Consider the following 12,155-nt stretch of genomic DNA (forward strand, 5'->3'; position numbering starts at 1 on the left):
CTAAATTCCAGGGACTCATGCGCCACATTTTATTCCTGCATCTTTGCTTCCTTAAATGTCGAGATTATGCATTTGCAAAATAGTCACATAAATCATAAGGCATTTAGTAAATTAGATGTCTGCTGTCCTGTCGAGAAGTTATTATAAAGATTTTTTCCCCACTTTAAAATGTGAGTGGCTTTAGCTAGAGATGGCCAATTAATTAGACATTTATATTCTTTCAAACAGACAACTCAAGGTCATTCCCTTTGGAATATTTCCCATAGTCACCAGTTAAATTGAAATTGCTTTTAATATATAACTGGCCCCAATATCTTCCTCTTGAGCTTCTGAATGTCCTTTTAAGAACTTCAGAAAACCATTTAGAAAACAACAATTGAGCATAACCTAATAATATCAATCTCTACCTGAGGATAAAGAACCTTCCAAATTAGCATTTTGTTATCTTTATTAAGTCCTTCAAGTAACTTAACTCACTCTTCCTATTGGTGGAAAGTCCTTATAATTGAGAGAAAAGATATTCACAGTGAAAATGTTGATACCCTTTTCATTAATTTGAAATTATACATTGAAAAAATATATGCAGTCCACAAACTCAGACTACTTCATGACTGACTAACTGGTAACATGAAATGTTCTGCAAATAAACTTTTAAGTGAGACAATCAATAGTTTTGTTTCAATAAAAGGTGACTCCAATAACTTAAGGAGCTGGAATCATAAACTTTACAACAAGCATAGGTAGGTTTTACTGACACTGAGCCATGAATGCATGCTCTGACTTTGTTAGCATTGTCATCTGTATTCTGAAGATCAGCTAGCCTTTATGAAACATATGGTCAGTTAAAATTCAGTTTCACTCTCTCCTCTTTATAGAACACATAGCAGTTGTGTTCTGTAAACAAACCCCTCTCCTCGTATGAGAATGACTTGCCTATTATACACCCCTGGACTCTCTGTGGTAGTAAGAAGATAACTTCGTGTCTTTTGACAAGTCCTCTCTGCTGACAACCCATGGAATTTAAAACCTGAGGAATTACTAGTTACATATTCCCTTTTCTTGCACACGCATGCACACAACAGACTAGGCAGCATTTTAAAAACAAGCGAAACTTGAATGATGTCAACAACAGGAAGTTCTGAAATAAGTTTTTTTTTTCCTCAGAAGAAGAGAGAGTAACTGTTTTCACTGAGTCAGAGATTTGGACAAACTCAGGCTTTTACTTAAATAAATAATGAGACACAAAGTTGTTTAAATTGTTACATCCTTCACACAAATGTAAGAGAAGACAAAAGCAAAACAAATTTCAGCATGGACAATATGTACAAATTCTGAATCTCAAACTGCACTTATAACTCTTAAACTCTGCTCCTGAGACTATGTGGATTTATAACTGAACAGATACAGGGGTACTGTTTTCACTATTTGGTGAGGTGGCAGGAGATTAAAACACGTTTTTGACATTTTTTCGCAATTCCACTGTCTTACAAAATCAAGTGCTGACCCACTACTTTATTTTTATTGTTGCTAGACAATGATTCTAGTTTCTATTGAGCCTAGAAGAAGTGAACTATATAAAATTTAAAAAAAAAAAAAGGAAGACCTCTTAAACCAAAGGATATTATTTAGTGAGGGGTGTGAAATAAGATGGTAAGAGAAAGAGATTTATGGGGAAAAAAAAAGGAACCTCACAGTGTAGGAAGGTGGAATCTATGAGAAAGGCAAAGAAAATAGAATGAAAAATGTACGACAACAGTGTTTGTATCATTTCCACTGACAAAAACGTTCGATATACTACCAAAGTCTTACTGCAACATGAACAGTTTGCAATTTGCACACTATGTTACCGGCTCTCTTCTATGACATGAAAAGATGGTTTGGCTTCTGCCACCTAATTTACATTTTATAATCTAAAATAATGAACAATAAAGCTGACAGTATATATATATATTTTAACATTCATTTATTCCCCCTCAAGAGGGTGCAGCACCATTCCCAGAAGTACTGCAATACCAGGTCGATGCACGGAGTGGATGGAGCAAGCTCCTATTGCTTCTCCCTGCCGCAAAAATCCATTTAATATATTGTCCTTGGATAGAGGACGTATCAGATATTAAACTGATAAGAACAGATACTACACTTGATCTTAGCCAAAAGTCAGAAAAGCAATGACAGTATATTTTGATACATACCTTTTTTATTATTTCACCTAAAAATAATCTGTTAGAAATAAGAAATATAAAAAGGAAACCAAAGGAATACAGAGTTGAAAGTGAATTTTCATCCTTAATTTCTTCTCTTTTTTTTATTGAAGTATGGTTGATACACAAATTTACATTAGTTTCAAGTATACAACACTGGTTCACCATTTACCCATATTAGTAGAATCATTGTACTGTACTACCATCCCCGTGACCAACTTATGTTATGTTTGAGAATTTTTGTGCTCCTCTATCCCCCTTACCCTCTCCACCCACTGATCCCAACCCCTCCCCCATGGTGACCACCAGTCACTTTTCAGTGTCTATGAGTGTACTACCATTTTGTTCATTTTGTTTTGTTTTTAGATTGTACAATTAAGTGAAATCATAAGGTATTTGTCTTTCTCTTCCTGGCTTATTTCACTGAGCATAATGACAGACCCTCTAGGTCTGTCCATGTTGTCGCAAATGGCAGGATTTCTTTCTTTTTTAATGGCTAAATAACATCCCATTGTGTATATATACCACCTCTTCTTTATCCATTCATCTGCTGATGGACACTTAGGTTGCTCCGTATCTTGGCTATTGTAAATAATGTGGCAATAAACATAGGGTTGCATGTACCTTTTTGAGTCAGGGATTTTGTTTTCTCTGGGTAAAGTCCTAGGAGTGGAATTACTGGGTTGAATGGTATTTCCCTTCTTAGTTTTTTGAGGAACCTCCAGACTGCTTTCCACAGTGGCTGCAACAATTTATATTCCTACAACAGGGTAGGATGGTTCCCTTTTCTTCACATCCTCATCCATGCTTGTTATTTCTTGTCTTTTGTATACTGGCCACTCTGACTGGTGTGAGGTGGTATCGCACTGTGGTTTTGATTTGCATTTCCCTGATGATTAACAATGCAAAGCATGGTTTCATGAGCCTCCTTGATTCATTCTTTTATCAAAAGAATACATTGGTACAGTCAGAACAGTATGGGTCTTATGAAACACAGAAAAATATTTTCTGCTATATGTTTAATACAATATAAATATTTGAAATATGGTATTTTAATTCTCATTGATTTGCCAATGAGAGGCTTTATGGTTTTGTTTTGTTTTCTTGGACTTTTCTACTAATTAATTATGAGACTATTTTCAAACATCTATTGATTCCATATTCTTACAGGACATAACAGAGAAACTGACATGCAGAGAAATTGAGATCATGTGTATGAACTCAACTTTCTGCCTCCAGGTATAAAATTTAACTATATCTATGCATTCCTCATTTCATCTCACTGAATAAGCTGTATCTTCCACTCAAATTAACATGACCATGTGTGTTCATTGATGTTGAAATCTCCTGGGGCTTTTTATTCTGTCATTTTTAATGTATATCTTCCTACTAATTCCTTTCCCCCACAGTCTGTAAACATACTTACTTCTCTGAGATTAAACACTCTTTCCTTGACCTTTGACACTAACTCATTCTCCCCCTTTACAATTATGTTCATGGGAAACAATAGTCTATACTCATAATGTTAGGTTCCATGTGTCCCTTTCACTCCTCAAAACTCTGAGACTATTTCTGCCCCAGGACTCTAATAAAACTGGTATTATGAACATCACCAGTGTGATCCTAAGTGTCAATCTCAACAAGCCTCACTTTAATTGGGCTTTGGGGTCATATGAACCAATACGTTCTCTTATAGTGTTCACACACCTTGGCTTCCACAACACCATTTCATTCTTACTATTCCTTATGTTCTTTTTCATTCAATGTAATTCTCAACCTTTTCACATCATGATACATAAGGAAAATGATAACATTGCATGACACATGGGGGAACAGACAAGAAAACTCACGGAAGAGACCAACTTGGTCTTGCCTGATTCCCCTGAGGATTGAAGGTCACTTTCTCAGGAATCTTGAAGCATATTTCTAGCATAATAGTTAATTATCTCTATCCTACAGGTCACAGTCCCCTGAATATCTGACCATCATCTAAAACTCACCATGTCAAAGGTCAATTCACTATTTTTTCCCCTTCTTGTTTCTCATCCTATTTTTCTTTTTTTTGGGAGATTGGCAGTAACTTCCACCAGGTGACCTAGTATTCATCTGTGACTTATATTCTATCATCTGACTCCCAAACCAAACACCTCTAAATCTTTCTTTCTGATGTCTTAGCAATCTTCCCTATGGACTCTAGAATAAAAACTTAACTTGGATATTTTCTGTTATAATTTACCTGCATTGTCTCATGATATTTCCATAAGTAGCCTTGATAAGAATATAATGGATATCATATAGTATATCCAAGAAGTCTTCACGGGTCACAGTTCTACTAATTCGAGGATCATCACCATAATATTTCCATTCTTTCTGTTAATAAGAAAAGAAATAACTTTGATGAAATGGAATGCAGCACCATTGGCATTCTTGCACCAAACAACTAACACCCTTACCTCTGTCATTTCAATTTCATGCCTTGTCAATTGGCCAATTAGAGGAGCAGCCATATGCCTGATGATAATTCTAGCATGCGTAGGAGTCCCACCTCGAATGATAACTTGAGGGTTATATGTTGTGAAACCTGTCTCTTCCCGAGCCTCAAAATAGATTGCATACTTGATTTTGCCACCATAGGTCATCAACTGACAAAATAAATGAGGAATGATGAGTTACGTCAATCTTCAAATGGAGTGACTCCAAAACCATTTTACTTTATTTTCATGTGATTTCAAAGTTCTTGTTCTTACCTTCTTTCCTTCAAATTGTTCTGGAAGTTTCCAATAAAAAGGTTCCAAATGGAGATCCTGTCTTACCAGATCCATGTGGGCAACGATCTCTGGATGTTGAAATACGATGCCTTTGGTAGTTGTGTGCTGCAACGCCTCATCCACCAGAGGCAGAATGGTCTGCTCGGGCTTCAGAGTCACCTGCGTGGGATCAAAACACAGCAGGTGGCTGAATCCGTTCTTTTGGGCACTCCTTTAGAATTAAATCATCTGCATGTCTATCTGTAGCCCTGTCTCTATTCTGACATGGTGTTCTCACAAGAAACAGAACTTGTGCATAGTGAGCAAGTAGGGCAGGGGATACATCTTCTGAGTTCTTTGCACAGTAAAAACCATAACATCTGTGAAAACTGGTCTTTTACACTAACAATAAGTAGAATTTAAAAGCAGGAAGAGTTAAAAGAAAATTGAGGTAAAAATGAATATGCTTCCAACCTAAAAATCACTGAGTCTCTGAGGTTGGTTGGAATAAATGTGCAACAATTCCGGTTTTCATTACAGCATTAGCAGGCATCTACAGTCATGCTCTGGTGACCTCATTCCCATCCCCAAATGTAACGCTTCCCTTACGATGTCTTTCTTTTTCACTTGGCATCTATTTCCTTATTAACAATGAATGAACTACTTTTAAGGACGAATAAAAAATGCATTTACTCCAGCTATTTAATGGCACACAGCCATTGACCAGTTCTAAGTGTGCACAGGGGAAAAGGTTACTTAAATGTTTTCCTGTTTTCCCCATGCCTCAGGGCCCGGCTGAACGACACCAGCAGGAACCAGCCTTATACCGTCACGTGGCTCAGCAGTTCCTCACTCACCCGCGTGCGGACCAGTCCTTTTGCTTCCGAGCACTGAGTGGTGGCACCAAAGCAATAGCAGCTGCTGCAACCAAGTGGGTTCTTTGCGTCGAGTCCAAATTTGCCCGGACGGCACCTGTCACAGTGGACACCTTCCGCATTTACCTGAAGAAAAATGAGGTTCTTCAGAGTCTAAATGGGGACGATCTGAGAGAAACAGACTTGAAAATGAATGACAGGAAAGCACTGAAGAAAAAAAATTACACCAAAAAGAAGAGAGTGCTGGAGCATTAGACTCTTTTCTCAGAAGGCATATAGAATTAATCTTGTTAGGATTTCATGAATCTAAAAATGTTCTTTTGTACATTAAGTACATTACTAAGGATATTGTATACTCTTTTTTAAAATTAGGCAACACATTTCCTATTATTCCACTGTGAGTGCTATGAAAGTCATGAGAATTTCAAAAGTAAAAAATAAAAAACCTGTATTCCTAGACAGTGATGTGATACAAAATTGTAAAAAATAGGCAGGGGGTTAAAATGTAGATTTATATAATTACTATTATATAACATATATATATATGTATATACACATATAATATGTATGAAACATAATGTCTAATCATAATATGTAATAAGGCAGCATTACACTTTGTGTTTTGTCTGGGCCCCAGAAGCTGTCATTTAAAAAAAAATTCAGGACTATTTTAACAGTCACTCCCTGTATTTCATCTTCCTGTTGCCTCTGTCTCTCTTTGCCTAGACATTTTCTTGAAAAGTTACTTCTGACACAGTTTTAACTGCATTTATCCTGGGATTGACTTTTCATAAATATCTAAGGGGGAAAAAATCCCTCTTATCCTCTTTAATTGACTGTTTTTCTACATCATTGAACAATATTAATGAGGACTGAATTTTGCACATAGTCATTGTTTGCAGTGTCAGTCTATACTTGATAAAATTTTACTGAACTTCCACAGCAGTAAACATATTTTCAGTGTACAGAAACTGTGGATTCATTCGAGGAGAAATGTTTTTTATAAGCTTTATAATTTATCTGTGATTTTTCTCTGATGATGCCTAAGACAACTGTCTATTTACCCTCCAGATTATTCTTAAGTATGGCAAATATGTAGAGAAAAATTTACTTTACCATTGAAAATATCTCTTATCAACTAGAAAAAAAGTTGGATTTTGGTTGAAAGTAAGTTTTTAAAAGCAGTGCTTATCTGTATACCAGTGAGCAATATTAACAAAAAACTCTGTGTGTGGTAATGAGCTTCTATTTGTTTACCTTAATGAGGTAGGAACAATGAACTCTGAATGAAGTTAAAATGAAAAACAAAAATGGAATCCAGAGAGGTTTTTTCCTTACTGTTTTTCAGTATCATATACCTTGCAAGTGCACTGCCCAGTTTGATCTATACAGGAACATTTTTTAGTCTCTGAATCACAGGTTGTGCCATCAGTCCCAGGCAGGAAGCAGTCACAGGGGTTGCAGTGAGGATAGTTCCAGTGACCTCGATTGCACTCTGTACATTTTGCACCAGAGAATTTTGGGTGACAGTTGCACTGGCCTGTATTTATATCACATTGGAAACCCAAGGATCCCACTGGGCTGCAGTTACAAGCCTTTGAAGGAGATAAAAACAGCAACCATTAACACCATTTCATGGGAAATATCTTAAAATTTTAATTCTAATGTTTCTATTCTTCCATTAAACATGTATTAATCATGTTTCTATTACATATTTTGTACTCTTCTGGTTTACTCACTTGGGAAACATTAGTGAACATAACATTAAAATTGCTTCCTGCAATAACTAAAATATATGAGTGCCCAGAAGCCATAATGCTACTGAATAAGAAAGGAAACATCTTTTCTCTTTTTGTCACAAAGGAGGAGTTAGGCGTGGGTTTCCTTCAAACACTTTCTGTTTCAAAGATTGAGCTTTAGAAAAAGCCATTTCACCCTATCATCTCATTTCCATAGCATTTAAGTTGTAAAGAGACATACCTCGCAGTCCAACAGGGAGACAAGTAAACATATAAATATAGTGCAATGGAATAAGCATTATATAATAGAGAAGTGCAGAATACTATGCCAAAATGTGGGGAACCCAGAGAGCCCCTAGAAAAATGATATCGAGGATATTTTTTGGCATTAGTGTTGGAGACAAGGCAAAACTTCAGGTGTTTTGTTAGTAACCTTTTTCTTCTTCCTAGATATACATAGGATTTTCTTTTTATTTATGGAAATCAAAATTTCACTAGAAGTTTTCAAGTTTGACTCTTTTTAAAATTAATTTACTGGAACATGGTGAGTTGTTTTATTTGAGGAAAAAAAATTTCTTGATTCAAATTTGCTTTGATTTTTACTTCTATTCTAGTTTACCAACTTTGTTCTTCAAGGTCATCTATACTTCCTGAAGTATATCACTTTTGTTTCTCTGACAAATCTACAGTATCCTAATATCTTGTATAGCCACTTTCCTATTTGCCTCTCAGATTTGTTCTCCATTTTATAGGCCCCACATTACATAGTGAAAATTCTACTGTATGTATACACCACCTATGCGTATTCTAGTAACAGTATTGCATCCTTAGCTTCTTTTCAGTAATTTCTTTATTTCATCCTACTCATCCTCAATTTTTGCCCATCCATGTGTCTTCTTGTCTTATATACTTTAAAGGCTTTCTACTCTTGATTTACAGAGCTCATATCTCCTTGCAAATTCATGAAAATGCCAAACAGATTTCTAAAATGTCATTGAGGATCTTGGAATAAATCATTTTCAGACACCAGCTGTGCCAATGATCAACCTACTATCTCTGAGCTCTGAAGTCACTCTACTCTGCCCTGCGTTGTGATACTGTAGTTACATCCTGTACACATTTCTCTTTTACCATATAGCAGAATGTTAGGTTTAGTCAGCAGACGTCATTGAAGATACCCAGTAAGGCTGTAGTCATGAGAAGACACTTCTGTCCTGGGTTCTGGTTCTTTATTACTCTAATCATTACTATTAGTTTATTATTTAGTACTGGAAGAAAGAGTGGCCCAGAAAGAATTCCAGCTATGCTGCCAGACCACTCTCACTCCACAGTTAGCTTTCTGGGTGACTCTGGTCTGCACTTATGCTCTGACTATGACAGGCTGCTTCTAAGTGGCTCTAGAATGCTCATATCCTTCAACAATGATGGGATGCAACCTTAGACCAGCCCTTGCCCAGAGATTCTGGTAAGGCTTCCTTTGTTGTCTGCTTTGGTTTCTCTACCTGCAGGCTGTGTGCTCCTGTGGTGCCACACTCTCTTCAATGAAGTCTGAATCTCTGCCTTGGCGGGTGTGGGCAGAAGGGGAATGCCCTCTCAGCCCTTAGTTCCTTTACTGTCTACCTTTTCTCTGCCTAGTAGTAGCTGCTCTTTTGTACCTGCTACTACAGGACCTCTAATGTCCATTGTTTATACTTTTTAAGTACAATTACCTTTTACCAGTTAATAATTCTTTATATTCTACTTTCTCTGTTTAGATACCTGGTGTGGTTCTACCTCACAAGTGGGTCCTGTCTTGGTACCAAAGTGTGTACCATCTCTCTGTGTGTCCTGAGCTTGCCACCATACAGTATTTCCACTTCATCTAGGACCTGCTTCCTTTTGATGCTGTTCTGTGATTCTTCTCAGAGCTACAGCTCTGTAGCAGACTCATATGCATAGCCACTTGCCAAAGTCCCAAATCCAAGCCTGGCTGGATCTCACTTTGCATTTCTCACACTTCATGGCTCACCCTAATTCTTATATCCACCACTACTGGGGATATTCCTGCTTCTGTTCCTGCCAACAGTAGTTTTCTTGTGGGACTACTCTTTCTAGGATGTGATATAAAATCACCAGTTTCCCATTTATTTCTCTCCTGTCTAAATATTTGGTAAAGTATCTTCCCAGATTCTGATACTAAAATAACCACCAGGCCTTATTTTTGGTGTCGTTGTGATGAAATATTTTTCTATGTCTTCTTTTGCTATCCAGTAAAAAGAGCTGCATAGGGGATGCTACAAAAAGCTACTTTTAAGCCCAAAGATCTAATACGTGATTATTTATTATGTAAAAAACATGGTCACAGGATAACCCGATGGTGTCACCCCAGGTAACTTATCCTTAGATGTAGTCTACTATTGACTACAGAATATCAGATGTAGTATGAGATTTAAATAAAAATACTTAACTTATTCACTCAAATAATTTTCCATGACTTAAATGAGCCATAATCACAAATATAAAATTATAATAGATTATGAAAACTATAATCATGTAATAAAATTTTAAATGTCTTACAAGATACATTTTTCCTTTAACTAAAATATGAAATGTCTGCTACCAATTTATTATGTAACAGCAAAGCACTAATTCTTAAAGACTAGTTGACAGTACAAATAGACCTTGGGACCTTTCCAAATCAGGAAGTTTATTCAGGAAGTTACAGTGGAGAATAAATGAGATCATTAACCATATGTTTAGATAGCACTATAGCCAACATCAAACTTAAATCATAATTAGGGGTAATGTTTGTTCAGCAATAGAGGATTTATGCACTATTCCCCTGCTAGTGAATGATAGCAGGCTTTGTATTCTACTTCAGTGAAAGATTAGATGATGCATGTCCTCACATCTCAGCACAGAGAAATTGTCTATGACACAAAGGGAAACTACAAATCTCAAATCACTGTTCACTTGGATTAGAGTCATCAGTTTTGTCAATCATAGACTACATATTCATAAATATATGAGGACGCCTTGAACTTTTTTATAATTGTTGTGAATGAAGTATCTAGCTATGCAGAGATTGTTAACAGTGTTAAAAATAATAAAAGCATTCAACCAATAGTAATCAACATAATGTTTATTCCATGATCAGTAGATCCAATATCATCAGATATATAAACTACTTCCTCTAGTATCACCAGAATTGATACTTATCTGAAAAAACAGAAAGGTTTTTACTCCTTTTAAAAAGATAATTGACTATTTAAATCAAAAGCATCAGATTATATTGTAGGATATATAATACATAAAAGTACAATATATGACAACAATAAAATAAAGAATAAGAAAGGGAATTGGAAGTTTACCCTTGTAAGCTTCTTATGCTAAATGTACAGTAGTATAATATTAAGGTACATTATGAAAAGTTAAAGAGATATATCCCTAGACAAAGACAAAATATATAAAATATATACGTATTGCTAATAAGTAAAAAGTGAAGATTAAATGTGATCATGAATTTTACTCAATCCAAAATAAAGCAGGAAAATAGCCACAGCAATCAGATAAGACAAAGAGATAAAAGATATCCAAATTGATAAGAAAGATGTAAAACTGTCATTATTTGTAGACGACATGATTTTATACATAGAAAATCCTAAGATTCCACCAAAAAACTATTAGAACTAGTAACTGAATCAGCAAAGTTGCGGGATATAAAATTAATACAGAGAAATCTGCTGTATTTTTATATATTAACAATTAACTATCAGAAAGAAAAATCAAGAAAACAATTCCATCAAAAAGAATAAAATAACTAGGAATAAACTAAACCAAGAAGGTGAAAGACCTGTACTCTTAAAACTATAAGACACTCATGAGAGAAAAATTAAAGAACACACAAATAAATGGAACTCTAGCCCATGCTCGTGGACAGGAAGAATTAATACTGTCAAAATGGCCATTCTTTCCAAAGCAATTTACAGATACAGTGAAATCCCTATCAAAATAACAACAGCATTTTTCAATGAACTAGAACAAATAGTTTTAAAATTCATATGTAATGACAAAAGACCCTAAATAGCCAAAATAAACCTGAAAAAGAACAAAGCTGGGGGGATTATGCTCCCTGACTTCAAGCTATACCAGGAAGCAATAGTAATCAAAACAGTATGGTACTGACATAAGAACACATCCATAGATCAGTGAAACAGAGTAGAGAGCCCAGAAATAAACCCATGCATATATGGTCAAATAATATATGACAAAGGAGGCAAGAATATTCAATGGGGAGAAGATACTCTACAATAAATGGTGTTGGAAAAAAATGGTTTACTCCCTAATGCCATGAATAAAAGTAAACTTGAAATCAATTAAAGACCTAAATATAATACATGAAACCATAAAACTCTTAGGAGAAAACATAGGCAAATATCTCTTGAACATAAACATGGGCAATTTTTTTCTGGACACATCTCCTCAGGCAAGGGAAACAAAATAAAAAATGAATAAGTGGGAGTTATTCAAACTGAACAGCTTCTGTACAGCTAATGACACCACAAACAAACCAAAAAAGCAACCTATAGTATGGGAGAATATATTTATAAATGA

At 35.5% G+C, this 12,155-nt stretch overlaps 1 protein-coding gene and 1 non-coding gene across 4 annotated transcripts in view; both read right to left on the reverse strand.

Moving 5' to 3' along the window:
- The window catches only part of LAMA2 (laminin subunit alpha 2), a 631,935-nt gene that overhangs the window by 196,723 nt on the left and 423,057 nt on the right, over window positions 1-12,155 (reverse strand). For all 3 annotated transcript variants that reach the window (XM_057489270.1, XM_057489268.1, XM_057489269.1), the window contains 5 exons: window positions 7,182-7,418; window positions 5,806-5,949; window positions 4,949-5,128; window positions 4,655-4,843; window positions 4,438-4,571 (listed from right to left, as the gene is read on the reverse strand). In XM_057489270.1, the coding sequence (XP_057345253.1) occupies window positions 4,438-4,571; window positions 4,655-4,843; window positions 4,949-5,128; window positions 5,806-5,949; window positions 7,182-7,418 (884 nt within the window). The remainder of the gene's footprint in view (window positions 1-4,437; window positions 4,572-4,654; window positions 4,844-4,948; window positions 5,129-5,805; window positions 5,950-7,181; window positions 7,419-12,155) is intronic.
- LOC118921823 (U2 spliceosomal RNA) lies at window positions 1,980-2,170 on the reverse strand. Its single transcript, XR_005028521.1, has one exon. It is a non-coding gene; the product is annotated as a U2 spliceosomal RNA (small nuclear RNA).

The sequence above is a fragment of the Manis pentadactyla genome, chromosome 12 (genome assembly GCF_030020395.1).
Source record: "Manis pentadactyla isolate mManPen7 chromosome 12, mManPen7.hap1, whole genome shotgun sequence".
NCBI lineage: Eukaryota > Metazoa > Chordata > Mammalia > Pholidota > Manidae > Manis > Manis pentadactyla.